At 40.6% G+C, this 18161-nt stretch overlaps 1 protein-coding gene across 1 annotated transcript in view; it reads left to right on the top strand.

Annotated features, from left to right (window-relative positions):
• The window catches only part of ATP5A1 (ATP synthase, H+ transporting, mitochondrial F1 complex, alpha subunit 1, cardiac muscle), an 11764-nt gene extending 237 nt beyond the window's left edge, over positions 1-11527 (top strand). The window contains exons 2-12 of the mRNA XM_010842022.1: positions 1467-1545; positions 2768-2937; positions 4789-4962; positions 5051-5217; positions 5424-5572; positions 5911-6062; positions 6162-6386; positions 6898-7005; positions 7114-7258; positions 8196-8346; positions 8485-11527. Coding sequence (XP_010840324.1) covers positions 1467-1545; positions 2768-2937; positions 4789-4962; positions 5051-5217; positions 5424-5572; positions 5911-6062; positions 6162-6386; positions 6898-7005; positions 7114-7258; positions 8196-8346; positions 8485-8566 — 1602 coding nt within the window. The 3' untranslated portion in view covers positions 8567-11527. The remainder of the gene's footprint in view (positions 1-1466; positions 1546-2767; positions 2938-4788; positions 4963-5050; positions 5218-5423; positions 5573-5910; positions 6063-6161; positions 6387-6897; positions 7006-7113; positions 7259-8195; positions 8347-8484) is intronic.
• Positions 11528-18161: the final 6634 nt, after the last annotated feature.

Here is an 18161-nt window from a genome sequence, read left to right on the forward strand (position 1 = left end):
TCCAGTGAGCGGCGGGTGGCGATTGCATGGGCTCGGGCTCTCTCTCTGTGCAGAGGGTGAGGGGCTGTGGCGGGCGGCGCCATCTTGCCCCGCTGGCCTCTCGGCCTGGCCTGGGCTCTCGGAGAAGGGCTCTTTCGCTCGGTGCCGGAGGGTGCAGGGTGCTGCAGGGGAGACAGTGACCTTCGTGGTGTCTTGAGATGGCGCCTCGGGACGATTCCAGTCTTCGTCCGAGAGGCCGGAGAGGGGCCTTGGATGAAAGTCAGGGCTGGGGCGCTAGTGTCCCGAGGCCTGCTCCGAAACGGGGAGCCTGGGTCCCACTGACTCTCCTGACTTCCTCGCTGAAGGTCAGAGCACTGTTGTCAGCCCGGGTTGAAGCAAGGTAGGGAGCATTGCGTGAAGGTCAGCAGGCCCCGGCATTTCACCTCCTCCCGAGGTCGGTTCAGAGAAGAGCAATAAGTGAAGGTGCCTTTCTCAGTGCTTCAATATGCGCTCTCTTAGTGCCGAATAGTGAAACGATCGTGGAAACACCGTATAGGTGCAAATATGCATTTCAGTGCCGGCGCCACCCTGACAGCGGAGGAGCTGGCTTCCGGATTGTCTCAGACTGGCAGACTTTAGTTGGTGGTGCTTTGACTTGTTTTTAAGATTTCATCCTTGAGGAATGTTAGTGATTGAAAACTCAAGTAAAATAGAACATAGGTTGGGAGATTCTTTTGAAGGTCAATGCCCTTCATCACTTAAATCCCTTGAAGTTAAGGACATTACCCCTAAAGGTTATGTAAACGTTTTGACATTTACTTGTGTTTTCATCTTCAGAGTAATCTCAGTTTGGAAAGCCAAATAAATTCATTGGCCATTTACTGCCATAACACAACCGCTGATAACATTTTGGATTTCTATTAACAAAAACAAAAAAGAAGTACTCAAGGACATTCTCCTAGTCCTGTAGAAGGGAACGTCTTCAGAATATGCCTTGACCAACCACAGTTATAGAAGGAGGGTCCGGATTCCTGCAGGATTTGTTGAAGGGAGTTTTTTTGAAAACGAAGTGCATATTGCCATATCTTAGTTTCTAACCAAACTCAACGTTTAGAGGCTTTTTAAGATTAGAATAGAAAATCTATTGAGATTTGCCCCTTTTAGAAAGCAGTTTATAAAATTGAGGATTTCCACAACTCAATTGAAATACATTTAAAGTCAAAATAATATTTATCTGGTGCCTTTAAAAGGAAAGATACATTGTTAGTGGTTGCTTTTTAGAATATGCTTTTTTTTTTTTAAGTGTACTTACAGTGTACCTGGAACTGCATTAACAAATTTTCACATATATTGATAAATGCTTTCTCACGTGGTTACTATTTGTGCTGATAATTTAATCATACTAAGCCTGCATTTGTTTAAGCTTGCTAGTTTTATAAAGGCCTTTTTTAAAAAATCAGAGTTTTAAAGAAAATTTCTTGCACTAGGTCTCCAAAAATGCTTTGGGATCATCCTTCATTGCTGCAAGGAACCTGCATGCCTCTAACTCTCGTCTGCAGAAGACCGGTAAGTCATTATTTCTGTGTCTGGACCACACTTACTACCTTGTTACTAAATGAAAAATGTCACGTAGGTTACATACCTGCTGGGAATATTTTTTGGATTTTTTTCCATTAGTGAATTTTTTTCTCAATTTTAGTTACTGTGGAATTTTAGATTCTGAACCCATAATATGCCATTTAGCTCTATTTTGGTAGGTTCCCTTCTAGTGAAATGAACTATAATTATTTATTTCTCTTGATGGGAGCACAGGTTCTTTTTTTGTCATGATGAATACTTCTTGGTCCTTATCAGTATATGTCAGGTGGTAGGCTCCTTTCTGACCTATGAACCCTTTCCTAATAGACATTGGGAAAAGACAAGTAGTTTTTATGTGTTTCAAAAACAGGAACTGGTAACCTATACCTGGCAGTCTGAATTTGCACATTGTAAATGCAATAGAGAAATCAGGAGGTAAACTTAAGATTCTGTAGGTTGGGAAATTTTTTTGAGATGTGCATTAGGGCTTTTGAAATAGTTAGGTATCATCTGTATGCCAAGATGAGGAATGTAGTACATGCTTCCCTTGAAAGGGAGAAATACAGCTTTTCATCACTATTTGAAAGTGGGTGTTCTAATGAAGTTTTTCTTTGGCTGAAATGATTAAAGTGTGAAGAAGAAATTACCCTTTTTTGTCAAAGTGAAGTGACGTAAATGAACTTTCAAAATGCAAGGGCTATCAGTACTTATATTTTGTTAAACAGTTGGGTTTTTTTTGTTTTTGTTTTTGGCTGAGTGACTTGTGGTATCTTACTTTCCCCAACAGGGACTGAGCCTGGGCCCTTGGCACTGAAAGCATGGAGTCCTAGCCAGTGGACTGCCAGGGAATTCCTAAGCTGTTGCCTTTTAAGATATACTTTTTATAGAATTTAGCCAAAAAATTCAAGTTTCAGATTTGTTAAGAGATTAAACCAAAGAATTAGGAGATAGAAAATATTTATTTTAGGGAGATTGCTTAATTTGATTAGCTCCTTACCTGGTTTATGTTTGTCTCGTGAGGTTTTTTCTCAGTCACTTAGATTCGTTTTCATAGTGGTAGGTATCAAGCTTTTTGGAAAGAATGTTAACTTTAGAATACAATTTGATTATTCTGATCACAGCTATAGTTTATATGTTGTTGGGGAAATGAGTTTTGAAAAGATCTTTGGACCAGGCTGTTTTTTGTAATGGAATTGTCCTCTCTTAATAGGCACTGCTGAGGTGTCCTCTATTCTTGAAGAGCGTATTCTTGGAGCTGATACCTCTGTTGACCTTGAAGAGACTGGGCGTGTTTTAAGTATTGGTGATGGTATTGCTCGGGTACATGGGCTAAGAAATGTTCAAGCAGAAGAAATGGTAGAGTTTTCTTCAGGTTTAAAGGTAAATTGTAAAATGAGATTTAATAGTTTTAGCATTGGTGTTTCCTCAGTTATTCATTTAGTAATTCAGAGATTGTGTCACATTATCTTTTTTTTTTAACTTTAAATCTGAATCTGCTTCAGTGATTTTGTGTTTGTCATTACTATAGATTGTGAAAAGAGTAAATTTTTTTGTTAACCAAACTTTACCCTCTGGACTGATATACACATAAGTTGTAACCATTAGCACTGAAATACAAAATTGGGTAAATTTTCAGCCAGATTGTGAAAAGCTCAAGTCGGTTCGTAGCTGTTAAGATCATTCTATATAAAAGCATTTGATTAGTTAAATTCATTTTTGGCAGAAAGTTGGAAGTCATTGACTTTGTATTTCTTGTAGGAGTAGACCTGTTGTTGAGAGGTGAGCTAGTGTTATAGCTATCAGAAGCACTAATAATAGAAGTGTGCTTTTTTCTATTAGATTATCGTAGTTGGCCAGTAAGGTGAGAAGTCAAAGTAGTAGGAGTCATGGGTTCTCTGACAAAAGCAGAGTATGATATCCAGGTGGACCAGGGGCAGTGGAATTTGGTGTCCAGTATGGAAAAAGAACCTGTTGGTGTGAAAGACTAATTATGGAGCCAAATGTTTTATTGGTAGCTCTCAGACCTTGGCTAAAAATTTACCCTTTGATCTATCGTTGTGTGTATCTTTGAAATGTTAGGCTGAAATAGAGGAACTCATTTTCATTTAACTTAAAATCTAGGAGTCCAGACTGATACTATCTGAAATAACTTCTGCCATGTGGAAATGTTTTATAGATATGGATACGGTAACTACTGAAGTTTCTCTGACTTGGGTAACAGGGCAATTACTAATTTCAATTTTAAATAGCCATATGATGTTAGTGGCTACTCTGTTGAACATTAGAGATTTAGACTAAAGATTGTGTACCTGCAATGGCATTCCATGGTACTCCTCTATATTTACTCTGTAATTCTTGAGAGCTTTATTTATTGACCAGATTCAGTTCCTGGACTAGCCTTTTTGCATTGATTATATATGAGCTGCTGCTGCTGCTAGGTCGCTTCAGTCGTGTCCGACTCTGTGCGACCCCATAGACAGCAGCCCACCAGGCTCCCCCGTCCCTGGGATTTTCCAGGCAAGAACACTGGAGTGGGTTGCCATTTCCTTCTCCAATGCATGAAAGTGAAAAGTGGAAGTGAAGTCGCTCAGTCGTGTCCGACTCTAGCGACCCCATGGATTGCAGCCTACCAGGCTTCTCAGTCCATGGGATTCTCTAGGCAAAAGTACTGGAGTGGGGTGCCATTGCCTTCTCCAATGTATGAGCTAGGGACCTGAAATCTTACCATTTTGAAATACGATGAGATGACCCAGCACTGTTATGTTGTACAGATTTGTTCTTGATTAGGTAGCTTTTAATTTAATTTTTTACTGACTTGATGGGTATAGGTTCTTACTAGATAATCTTTAAAAAAGATTGTTTATGAGTTCTCACAGATGTAAATCAAGTGTGTCTTCCTAGTTGACCCTGACATTTTACTTCATACTGGTCACCCCATTCAAAAACTGTAGTCAAAGGAAATGCAGTGGAAGAAGCTTAAGCAGTTCAATTTCCTTGCTTATTTTAGTTTTTAGAGGATGTGGTAAGGTGCATGTTTGGCTTATAATTTTAAACTCTGATTATTAGAGGGAACTTGACAAGTGTTTACTGAAGATTGTTTGGTGGTAAAATAGAAGTGAACCAGATCTGAAAAGTTGGTATTGCTCCCCCTTCCATTTTCATATGTAGTGTAGGTATATGGGAAGAAGTGCCACTCAGACTTCATGGATGTTCAATTATGTCTTTGTGTAGGGTATGTCTTTGAACTTGGAGCCTGACAATGTTGGTGTTGTCGTGTTTGGAAATGATAAACTTATTAAGGAAGGAGATATTGTGAAGAGAACTGGGGCTATTGTAGATGTTCCAGTCGGCGAGGAGCTGCTGGGTCGTGTAGTTGATGCCCTTGGTAATGCCATTGATGGAAAGGTAGGTTTAACATTTATTGGATTTGGTTGTAGCTTCAAAGCAAAGAGCCAAATTGATTGTTCTGGGGTTTCTTCTTACTGTTTAACAGGGTCCAATTGGTTCCAAGGCCCGAAGACGAGTTGGCTTGAAAGCCCCTGGGATCATTCCTCGAATCTCTGTGAGGGAACCAATGCAAACTGGCATTAAGGCTGTGGATAGCTTGGTGCCGATTGGTCGTGGTCAGCGTGAGCTGATTATTGGTGACCGACAGACTGGGTAAAGACTTAACAGCTTGTTAAAAAAGTTCTAACTAAAACATGCTCTATTGAAAGGTTACTTTTAGACTTGGAATGGTAGATATTAATACTTGGACTATACGGCGAGAGTAGACTGTAATATGAGAGTAACTTGTAGTGGAATTTAAGTTGGGGAATTCTTTGAAGTACTTAGTAAGGTTTATGTTTGTTTATTTTTTCTTAAAGCAAAACGTCAATTGCAATTGACACAATCATTAACCAGAAACGATTCAATGATGGAACTGATGAAAAGAAGAAGCTGTACTGTATCTATGTTGCTATTGGTCAAAAGAGATCCACTGTTGCCCAGTTGGTGAAGAGACTTACAGATGCAGGTATTAAGGAATTTCAGTCTCATTGCAGTTATCTGGGATGCTGCAAATCTTAGACTAGCTTATGCTTATAATGAAGTCTGATTTTAATTACTCCCTAATGAACTCAAATTTCTACTGATACAAGTCAATACAAAAGTAAGAAGTAAAAAATTATATCGGTAGTATAAAGCAGCAGTAAACTGAAGGTTTTGTTAGTTTCTTTAAAGTAGAAGCTATTAGACTGGGTAATCTTAATAGTAATGACAGTAGTAAAGTGCTTAATTTTTATTCTAGTAGCCTCTAATTTAAAATCATAGAGTTAATAATCATGTAAAACTTAATGTTTATTTTCTTCTCAGATGCCATGAAGTATACCATTGTGGTTTCAGCTACTGCTTCAGATGCTGCCCCACTTCAGTACCTGGCTCCTTATTCTGGATGTTCAATGGGAGAATATTTTAGGGATAATGGCAAACACGCTTTGATCATTTATGATGACTTATCCAAACAGGTCAAAAGAAATGTGTTTTTAGACGTGTTTATATGTTTGTATGTGGTAGTTGACAAATGTAGCTCCTGTCTAATAGGTGCGCACTTTTCTATACTGTAGGCGGTTGCTTATCGTCAGATGTCTCTGCTGCTCCGCCGACCCCCTGGTCGTGAGGCCTATCCTGGTGATGTATTCTACCTGCACTCCCGACTCTTGGAGAGAGCAGCTAAAATGAACGATGCTTTTGGTGGTGGCTCCTTGACTGCTCTACCAGTCATCGAAACACAAGCTGGTGATGTGTCTGCTTACATTCCAACAAATGTCATTTCCATCACTGACGGACAGGTATTATTTTTATGATTAAATATGAAAACTTTGGGTGATTTCAAGGCAGTAATTGAGACTGGTAGTTTTGAACTAATTTGTTAAATTCCTTTTACTTCTCATTATGGAAAACCTCAATTGTAAAGAGAATAGTATAATGAAACCCCACATATCCCACCTATTTATGTATTGATGGTATAGTATACTTCATTCTTGCTTTCTTTTTCCCCACGGTTCTCTTGTGTGTAATTTTGAAGCAAATCCTAGAGAGATCACATCACTTAAATCACCAATTTAAGTTTTACTGTAAATATGGTACCTAATTTTTTTGCATCTCACGTCTCCTCATCTCCGCAATGGAATATACAGGATGATTTTGAGTTGTGAAAGATTTAAGGAGCTCTTTAGGATAAGAAGCCATTTAGCATTCTTTGGTTTTGGGGCTTCAGTTTTTGCTATAGTGACTTAATTGTGAAAATAATTGATTTCTTTAAGCTTGCTAATATGCCTCTGTATTTTCCTTACATTGTAGATCTTCTTGGAAACAGAATTGTTCTACAAAGGTATCCGCCCTGCCATTAATGTTGGTTTGTCTGTGTCCCGTGTCGGATCTGCTGCCCAAACCAGGGCCATGAAACAGGTAATTTGTATCACTTTGTCATTAGGTTAAAAATAAAAATGTATTTGTATGGTGGTCTGTGTCATTGAAGTATTTTTGTATTGTTTGAGTTAACCATTTCTGTTTCAGGTGGCAGGTACTATGAAACTGGAGTTGGCTCAGTATCGTGAGGTTGCTGCTTTTGCCCAGTTTGGTTCTGACCTTGATGCTGCCACTCAACAACTCTTGAGTCGTGGTGTGCGTTTGACTGAGCTGCTCAAGCAGGGACAGTATTGTGAGTTGTACATTTGGTCAAGTTCCTACTCTGTGTTAGGACCTGGGAATATCACATAGCTCCTTACAAACTGTAGTATGTGCCATTACCTTTGATTAAAGATGTTGCCTTTTGAATGTGATTGATACCTGTTTTAATTAATTACAGTCATCATTTCAATGGAATTGCTAGGAAGGGTATAATAATACCTTTCTTTTGGAAATTAAGACATAGTAGATTCTATGTCTCCCTACCATTTCCTTGGCTATATACGTGTAGAATCTGGCAGATTTAAAAGAATGTTGAAGGTGAAGGTCGCTCAGTCATATCCAACTCTTCGAACCTATGGACTATGCAGTCCATGGAATTCGCCAGGCCACAGTGCTGGAGTGGGTAGCCTTTCCCTTCTTAGGGGATCTTCCCAACCCAGGGATTTGAACCCACGTCTCCCATATTGCAGGGGATTCTTTACCAGCTGAGCCACAAGGGATAACTAATAGATAACTAATAAACTAATAATTAATAAAGAGTAACTAATAAAGAATGTTAGTATTGGGAATTCTCCAGGGGTCCAGTGGTTAGGACCTCTGTACTCACTGCCAAGGACCTGGCTTCTATCCCTGATTGGGGAACTAAGATCTCGCAAGCTATGTGGTGCAGCCAAAAAATGTATATTATCTTATTATAAAATTTCAGCAAGTTATTTTTACCCCAGACAGTCCTGTTGGGTGATGGATGGTGCTCATGGAATAAGTGCAAAGATTGTACTTCAAGGCTTACCAATAAGGGGAAAAACTGTTTCTCCAGGGAGGTGGGAAGGAGTACTAATAATGGAATTTCTACTTGTGAAATTCCATGATCTATGAAGACATGTTAATAATTTGTGAAAAAAATAAGTTTCTCTAACTCTGGAAACAATGGCATGCATTTGTTGAGCAACTTACTTCTTTCTTTTCAGCTCCCATGGCTATTGAAGAGCAAGTGGCTGTTATCTATGCGGGTGTCAGGGGGTATCTTGACAAGCTGGAGCCCAGCAAGATCACAAAATTTGAGAATGCTTTCTTGTCTCACGTTATCAGCCAACATCAGGCCCTGTTGGGCAAAATCAGGTATGAACATAACTGATGTCTCCTTTTTTGTAAGCTTTAAAATAAAAAGTCTTGTTAAAATTCTTTTGAATTCTGTAATTAGGTTAGTCATTGAATTTTTGCCCAGGTCACAACTGATCTGCTTTTGTTTTCAAATAGGACGGATGGAAAGATCTCAGAAGAGTCAGATGCAAAGCTGAAAGAGATTGTAACAAACTTCTTGGCTGGATTTGAAGCTTAAACTCCTGTGGATTCACATCAAATGCCAGTTTGGTTTTGTCATTGTTTCTTCTAGTTCCATTCGGATTACTCCAATACTGCAGATGTACAGTAATCACATTAAAATAAAGGTTCCATGTTGCTTGGTGGTTTTCTATAGATTGATTCTTTAAAAGAACTGAGATTACTTTGAGGAATTGGTAAATATGTTTCTTAGCTTTTTTTACTTTATTAAAGTTAGCAGGCCTACATAATATTTATGACTGAGTTCTTTGCACGATTCCAGAGTGTTTTTTGATTGATTAAAGAGAAATTCACTAACTGGCCATAAGAGGCAAAGTTCATATTTGATAATGTGAAAAGCCTGACTGGCTTCTCTGCCCAGGAGACTGATCTGCATGAAGAGGTACTGTAATCAGTAAAAAAAAAAAAATAGGGCAACTAAGGTTTTCAAAGAAATGAAAAAAAATGCTAAGTGCAGAATAAAATATTAGGACAAAAATTGCAAAAGTAGGTATCAGAATGAATAAAGTTGTGAACATGTCAATATCTTTGCTTTAAAATAGCTTTCGTACACTGCAGTTCTTAATTATGAAGTGATCAGGTTTTCATGGTTAGCCTGTTTGGTCTTATTTAGGAAATTTTTACAGTCACAGAGGTAACTATTTTCTGTTAAGAGTTGTGAAGGTTTGCTGTCACCTAAGAGCTTAATTCACGTATTAGAGTTCTCGAGAAATGAAACCTAAGTGTAGTTGTGTACAGAGATTATGGTGTTGGCAAATTTGAAAGGGTAGGTGGGCAGGTTGGAGACTTAGGGAAGTGTTCCATTTGGAGGTACAATTCCTTCTCCCACAGTAGACCTCAGGTCTTTCAATGGCAATGAGACCCGCCCTTATGGAGAGTAATGGAGTTCACTCAAAGTCTAATGCTTTTTTATTAAAGAGTTAATCATCTAAAAAATATCTTCACATGGGACTTCCCTGGTGGTCCAGTGGTAGATTGTCCTCCCCCCAACCAAAAAGAAAGACACAAACCCTTCACAGCAATACTGAAACAAACTGGGTACCATAGGCAGAATCAAGGACAGGGCTGTTGATGAAAAAAGGGCCATCCGTTGTTTGTCTACCCCCAACTTTCTGCTCTCTAAAAGCAGCTGACTTTATTTCTTCTGTCAATTGTATATTGCGGTTTTCATTGTGCCATTTTTACATTATGTATGTGATCTATTGATTTCACCCAGTAGTTAAGAATTTTGCATGTGGACACACTACACACCCATATTTATCATTACAGTATAGATTATGATTTGGGATAAAGAGAAATTTTGCTTATGACAGCTGAAGAAAGCAAAAATGTTTATTTTTACCTTCCTCTCAGAATCTGTATAAGCAGAATATTTTGAGATCTAGTTTTTAAAAATTATTTGACTGCATTGGGTCTTTGTTGGTTGGCTCGGGCTTTCTCCAGTTGCAGTGCATGGGCTCTTGCACAGGCTCTAGGCGGGTGCACTGTAGAGCATGGGCCTAGCTCTGCTGCATGTGCACTCTTCATGGCCCAGGGATTGAACCCGTGTACCTTGCAGTGGCAGGTGGATTCTGATCCACTGCACCACTAAGGAAGTCCCTGAACAGTTGTAGTTTGATTTGTCTGATGGTAATGAGACACACCAAGTGTGCCATGTGGAAAGAGTTTGTGAGTTTGCTCATGTAGGCCAGTTTCTGTTCATAAGCTGTATGAATTTGGAAAGTCATTTAAGTCTTTGATCATGTGGATTAAGAGTTGTGGCCCTTTCCCTCATTTTATTTACCTAAAGATCAGCTCATTTTATTGCTTGCTCAGGCTCATGTCCATTGAGCAAGCCATCTGGCCATCTCATCTGCCGTCTCCTCTTCCTGCCTTCAATCTTTCAGGTATACTTAGTCGCTGAACAACTACAGTTGTTCATCATAGTGATGAGAAGAGTTCTGCCTGTGTGATTCAAGTATCACCTGTTTGTAAGTTCCAGCACGCCTGAACTCAGTTTAAACTCAAGCCCAGAAAAGGCCATCATTTAACTGGAGCTGATTTCACACATCTGATAGGTATGGAACAGCTCCCAGGTGTTTTACTCCTGTGCCTTGTACAAACATGAGTTTCTGAAGAGTTTATACTGGTGTCATGGAGGTGTGTTAATGTGAAGACTGAGCAAAGATTCACATTACTTCAGTAACCTGAAACTTTTTTTAAAACTATTAAAATAGCCTGATAACTTTAACAAACCCTAGAGCTAGGAAGGAATTTGAAGTGATGCTGTTTATGCCCTGGTTGCTGAACACCTCATTCTATGCTGGAATCTCTGAAGGACGATGTGAAACTTCCCACGTGAAATGTACTTTGCTGTAGCTCCTTCTAGTTAAGAAGCTTTGTTTCTATCTTGCTGAAATCTCTATTGGGAAGGATCCAACAGAAACCATTTGTCGTTTCTTTATAGGAAGAAAACTAGAGCTGTCAAATGCCTGTTCTGTATTCTAGTTACAACACAGGGTAGGCTCAGTGATATTGAAAGAGGAATCGCTTATATATAATGCATTGTTTGTGATTGTAATGTTAGGTTGGTGCAATAATTGTGGTTTGCATTGTTGAACTTTGCTCTTTGATACTGGAATACATTGTTAAATGTGGTTATGTTATACATCAAAAAAAAATTACAGCAATGAACCAGGAGCAGCAAATTCTGAGACTCAAGTGCAGTTTTTTTAAAACCACTCAAACTAATGTGATGGGTTACCTCATGGGCACCTGAATCTTCTGGACAGGCAGGCCTGAATACTTTGCCTAACGGCCTTCCTGTGTGGCAGCCAAGTGGCCTGTCCAAATGTATTTTGTACAGCTTATAGAGGAGTGGTAAATGTCTTAAAAGGTACTTGACCTTTGAAATTGGAGGTTTTATGGCTTTCAGATTTATGTTTTAAAATCTTTTGATAATAAAGTGAAGTCTCATGTCTCTTTCAAGGGTATAATTTATAGGAATATTAAGATAGGCATATTTAAATAGTGCTTAGTTTATTGAGCATCAACTGTTGAGATTAACACTAAAGAACATGCAAAGTGAGCAAGACAAGTACCATTTCATTTAGGTTATTTAACAGTTACGGTGGGAGGGCAAAAAACATTTAATGACTTCGTAAATATTGTGCAGTTACTACACAGAAACACACTGAATGCAGTAGATAAAATAACCTACTGGTAGACCTGGAGGAGTTTGTGGATGGATTGGCTTTTGGCTAGAGGAAAACTTGTTTTATGTTGTTCAGTTGCTCAGTTGTGTCTGACTTTGTGACCCCATGGACTGCAGCATGAAGGACAGCTTCCCTGTCCTTCACTAACCTCCCAGTTTGCGCAAACTCATGTCCATTGAGTTGGTGATGCTACCCAACCATCTCATCCTCTGTCTTACAGTTGATTTACAATATTGGTGTTAGTTTAGGTGTACAACAAAGTGATTCAGTTATACTTGAAATTTTTCTGCACAAAAGATTTACGTATTGTTTATATATTCAGTTACCTACTTATGTCAGTATAAATTCATGGTTAATTATTTTGTACTTTGAATTATAATCCAATAAGCTCTAGAAAGTCTTGGTTTTTTATTTTTCTTCTAGATTTTACAAGTTTTATACACACACACACACACACACACCATACATGTACATTATGTACATGCTGGATATGAGTTCTTAACAGGGTAAAAGTACCATAAATTTCCTCTTTTTTTTTTTTTTTTGGCCACACTGGGTCTTTGTTGCTGCATTGCGGGCTTTCTCTAGTTTGGATAAGCAAGGGCTACTGTAGTTGTAGTGCTTGGGCTTCTCATTGTGATGGCTTCCCTTGTTGCATAGCACGGGTTGTAGCACAGACGGGCTTCAGTAGTTGTGGTGCACGGGCTTAGTTGCCCCGCTGTATGTGGGATATTCCTGGGCCAGGGATCAGTCTGTGTCCCCTGCATTGGCAAGTGGATTCTGAACCACTGGGCCACCAGGAAGTCCTCTTCTGTTCTTCAGCTTGTCTGTCTGAAAAGGTGGCTTCTGTTGAAAAAAGCCCTATAGACAGTACGTTGTCTTATGTAACAGTGAATATCAAAGTTTTTCCGCCTTTAAATTACTTCAGTCAGGAACACATCTGAGTTCCTTCATTCAAGAAAATTCTAAACTTAAAAGGTGTCAAGAAGGGGGAATTTTTCCCTCGCACTGCATTTGACTGGCCTACTGATAAATTTGACACCAGACAGATTAATGAGAGAAGTAACAAATTTTAATTGATGCACATGGAGGTCTCAGAAATGGGATATAAGACATGGCTAAAGCAGGTAAATTTTATGCTTTTTAGACAATAAATTTGAGAGGAATTATCAGGACAAACTTAGGCTATGGGTGCTTAATAAGTGAGTCTAAACAGAGTTTGGATTTGGGCTTGTAAATAAAAGAAGCATAACAAGTTTTGTTTATACAGACTTCTTGGCCCTGAATTTCCTATCTCTGCCGTAAGGATGTCTTTCAACCTCCTGGTACACAGAGGGGACCTTTCAAATGGGAGATTTATTTCCTGATTTCAGGGAGACAGGTGTTACAGTGTCCTCCTTGGATTTGCAATTTCTTAAGTAACATTCAAAATCATGCCGCTGAGGATATTTTGGGGGTGGTCTGCCTTGTGCCCCAACAGTACAAAGGGCAGACCACCCTCACCCGTGCTTTGTTGCAGACAGCTAGCCCCTGGGTACTGAAGCCTCCTCCTGGAAGTTTTCGCTTTGTATACTATTCATGTCTTGTTTTGACCCTCTGCTCCACTCATGAATCTACTCAGCTTCTAATCTTAGTGATGAAATCCAACCTCTCTGCTTTTGACATTGACTTACTGCTGCCCTCTGTCCCCTGCCTGGCCAGGTCCTGCTTCTCAGATCCTGGCTTTAGCTCCTTGGCCAGGTTTGCCCCTGTCTCCTGGAAGGGAGGGATCAGGCTATGGGAACTGAAGTAAAAATTGGTACTGACTGCTGTTTTTTAAATTAAGTAATTTTTGGCTGCACTGGGTCCTCGTTGCTCTGCACAGGCTTTCTCTAGTCGTGGCAAGTGGGGGCTACTCTTCATTGCCAAGAGCAGGCTTCTCACTACAGGTAGTTTCTCTTGTGGAGCTGGGGCTCTAGGCTCACAGGCTTCATTATTTGTGGGGCATGGGCTTAGTTGCTCCATAGCATGTGGAATCTTCCCAGACTAGGGATCGTGTCCCCTGCATTGGCAGGTGGGTTCCTATCCTTCATGTCACCAAGGAAGTCCAGTACTGCTGTTAATGATCAGGGAGAGCTGGTTGAATTCCCTGTCTGGTACTATCATTGTCTAATCCATGAGAGTACATAAGAAAATAGCATCCTTATCTTGAGGGGCTTTGCAGTCTTCTTGGGGAGGTGAGCTATCCACGAGGAACAGAAATTAGAGAAAAAAACGTCGTATTTCATCAAGGGCTAGTTAGTGTAATAAGGATGATACGTTCTAGAAATTCAAGAAATGAGAAGACTAAGGGCTGGAGAAGGTGGGAAAGTGGTGCTGAGATAGAATTTGAGAAGAGAGACCCAGGCAGCCTGAAAAGGAGCAGCACAGTTGGGGTGGCAGAAAAGCCAGATTGGCCTAGGGTGGGGACAGGGGAGGAAGCCGGGGAGTGAAGTGGCAAAGGTCAGGGTAGGGAAGGTCTTGACGGCCACACACGGGCATTTGGGACTTAATTCTGATGGGGAAACGTGGCTTTGTGAGGAGAGCAGAGAAAAGAAGCAGGCAGTGCTTCAAGAAAGAACAACTAAGGCGAGTTGGCAGAGTAGGAAGAGGAATGCAGACTGACTTTTTAAAGTGTGAAAGGAAAAGTGATTTTAGTGGGCATTTGTTATTTTTGTCACTCACCATCCATTTATCCTATTTCAAGGGAAAGATCCCTAATTCCTTCTGGGGAAGCCTCCCTTTCCTTTACAACTCTTGTGGAAAACAATTTGACAGCTTTATTTCAAAAACTTTAAAATTATATTATTTAACCTGTGATTATGAGAAACTTTTTTGAGGTATAGTTGATTTTCAATGTGTTAATTTCTGCAGTACAGCAAAGTGAATCAGTTATGTGTGTGTGTATATACACACACACATACACACACACACATTCTTTTTTAAAATCTTTTCCATTATGGTTTATCATAGGTATTTGAATATAGTTCTCTGTGGTATTCGGTAAGACTTTGTTGTTTATCCGTTCCAGTATAATAGCTTAAATCTGCTAACCCTACCCTCCCACTCCATCCCTCCCCAAACCTCTCCCCCTTGACAACCACTAGTTTGTTCTCTATGTCCACGAGTCTGTTCTGTTTTGTAGATAGGCTCGTCTGTGTCAGATTTTAGATTTCACATATAAGTGGTATCATACTTGTCTTTCTCTTTGTGACTTCAGTTGGTATGATAATCTCTAGTGGCATCCATATTGCTGAAAATGGCATTATTTCATTCTTATTTATGGCTGAGTAGTATTCCATTGTATATATGTACCACACCTTTATCCATTCATCTTTCGTTGGACATTTAGGTTTCCATGTCTTGGCTATTGTGAATAGTGCTTCTGTGAACATTACGAGGAATTTTAACAAAAATTTATGTAAAAGATATTTATCAGTAATATTTCTAAAAGCATTAAGAGAATGCTAAGAAAGTATTGGTATATCCACTTGATGGGAAATTATGCAAAAGTTAAAAAGTGATACTGAAGATTTTCCTTTTTAATTTGTTGGAGGTTTGAAATACACTCACATTGTATAAACTCAGAGGTCCAGAGAGCATGAAGTGAAAAGCAGGTTTTCTTCCCTCCTATGTCCCTCTGCCCCATTCACCCCTGCATAAGAGGAGTATTTAAAACACGTGTGTCTATTCTCTTTCCTCCTTACCCAAATGGCAGTTTGTTTCGCATCTTGTTTCTCCCCTACTTTATATAGCTGGTGATTGTTCCATATCAAAACACAGAACTTCCTCATTTTTTAAATGCTTGAATATGATTTAATTGTATAGATATATTACAATCTATTGAGCTAGTCCTCCACTGATAGCATTTAGTTCTTTCAGATCTTTTGCCAGAATAACCATGCTGCTATAAATAATTATATACATATTTCACTTTGCACATATGAGGATATCTGGAGGATAAATTCTAACATGGAATTGTTGGACCAAAACTTAGGAGCACTTAGGAAATTCCTTGGGGCTCCAGTGGTTAGGACTCAATGCTTTCACTGCAAGGCTTGTGGCCAAAAAAAAAAAAAAAGGAGCATTAAAAATTTTGGCAATAGGCAAAATTTCTTTTCACAGAGATTTTCAATTTTTTCATGAAAGAGTGTCTGTCCTGTCCATTCAGCCAGCACCATGTGCTATCAAACTTTATGTTAGGAAAGGTGTATTAAAGGATTTTAGAAAATACTAATGAAATATTGTTAAGTTACAAAAGCAAGACTCATATCTGTACAGTACAAGCTTAAAAATGCAAATGTAGGACTTCCCTGGTGATCCAGAGGTTAATAATCTGCCTGCCAACCATGCAAATGTATATTATTGAAAGAGATAATGCCAAAATGTTAACAGTGGTTTATATTAAATTCATTATTCCATAATTGCTGTAGTCTGACTCTTTGCAACCCCATGGACTGTGGTCTGCCAGGCTCCTCTGTCCATGAGAGTCTCCAGGCAGGAATACTGGGGCGGGTTGCCATTTCCTATTCCAGGGGATCTTCCTGGAGTAGTGTTATTGCTGTAGTAGTGTTATTTAACTTCATTAGTAAAATGTCCCAAATTTGTTATAGACCCTTGGGGGCTTCCTTGGTGGTGCAGATGGTAAAGAATTTGCCTGCGATGCAGGTGACCCAGGTTCGATCCCTGGGTTGGGAAGATCCCCTGGAGAAGGAAATGGCAACCCACTCCAGTATTCTTGCCTGGAGAATCCCCATATTACTTGTCTTTTTATTCCCAACACGTGTTGAGGTGATGAGGTTTATAAATTAGGAATGAATGAGCAATGTTTTCTGACTGTGGACAACCATTTGAAATTCCCAATCTTGCCACCAGGTGGTGGAAGAGTTAAAATTCTGGGGACCTTGTGGGATCTGAGCCACGAAAATCAAGTACAATGTACCCTCAGAGGTTAAACAAAATGTTAAAAATGAAAGTTTAAACAATTAGAATTATATTTAAAATATTTGTTCCAAAATATGCAAAACTCCCAGGAAAAACCTTGATGCTATCTGTGGCACTTAAGCATATTTCCTCAGTTGGCACTATTTTTTACCCCTCCTGTTGAGCCTGTTCTCCTGGTGCCCCTGATGATGCTGTCAGGCTTCCCTTTCTTCCTTCTAACCTCACTGCTTTCCAAAGAGTTGAACAACCAAATGAATGGATGCATGTCCTGGGAGTGACCCAGAACTGAAGGCCACCTCTCCATCTCTGTTTTTGCAGATGACTCTTGGTGGGATTTCATCACGGGGGTGGGTGAGGGCGAACCTTCCAGCTGCCCTTCAAATCACCCCAGCAGCTGTCTTCACTGTGTCTGTCCCAAGCTAGAAGCTGCTCAGAGGCACAGTTTGCCTCTCCAGGTCTGAGGCTGGGGTCTGGCTCTCTTGACCTTCATCCTCCCCTCCTTGAGTGGATCTGCCTCAGGAATGACCTCTATCTTTGGCTCTGATTCTGTTTAGAGGGGCAGAGCTGTAATCGAGCTCCTCATACTTTAAATACCTTGTGATCTTGGCCACGTCAATCAGCCTCTGTGGGCCTCAGTTTTGGTTCAGGACAGGTAGCGCAGGTACTTTGTCCTAGAGTGCCTTATCACTGCAAAGCGGGGATGGGTCTGACTTGCCCTGGGTTATGTTTACGAGGGTGTTCTACTAGGAGAATGCAGGAAGAGGAAGGACGCTGGTACATCATACTTATGGAGGGATTGGTGGAGAAGGGTCTTGGGTCTGGATCATAAGAATGCGGAAGGGTTGGGGAGGAGCTGAGTTCCTGGACACCTTGTAAGGACCCCACTGAAGGACATGGAGTCAAGGGCCAATGACCTTTCCATGACTTTTGGACTAAAACATGCTTACCTGTGGCGGGTGCCTCTGGGATCCCGCACTTCACTAGCTGAAACGTCCACACCTGACGCGGCCGACAGCGTTGTCAGTGCTCAGGCTTCACGGAGGCCACGCGCGGTCCCAGGGACCACCTCGGATCCGACGGGGGCTCCTTCCACCAGCGCGCAGAGCCTGGATATTTCCTCCAGGAACTGGGTCAAAGGAGGAGGGAGCTGTGGGCAGGAACCGAGCCGAATTCGGGGAGGCGACAGAATCGGTTCCTTCCAATCTTTAAAGGTCTCCTGAAGGAGAGGGACGTAGGGCTAACTGACTGACTCCTGACACCGTAGGGCCTAACCCGCGGGCCGCCTCTCTCTTCCGCGCGGGACGAGTGCAGGGTGCGGGCAGACCCGGGACGCGGCTCGGGCAGGAGTGTGGGGTGCTGGGTGCTGATGACCGCTGAGGGGTGTGGGGAGCGGGACGGGGCGCTGGGTGTGTGTGGGAGTGCTTGGCGCGGGGCGGG

The sequence above is a fragment of the Bison bison genome, unplaced genomic scaffold, assembly GCF_000754665.1.
Source record: "Bison bison bison isolate TAMUID 2011002044 unplaced genomic scaffold, Bison_UMD1.0 scf7180017864170, whole genome shotgun sequence".
Taxonomy (NCBI): Eukaryota; Metazoa; Chordata; class Mammalia; order Artiodactyla; family Bovidae; genus Bison; species Bison bison.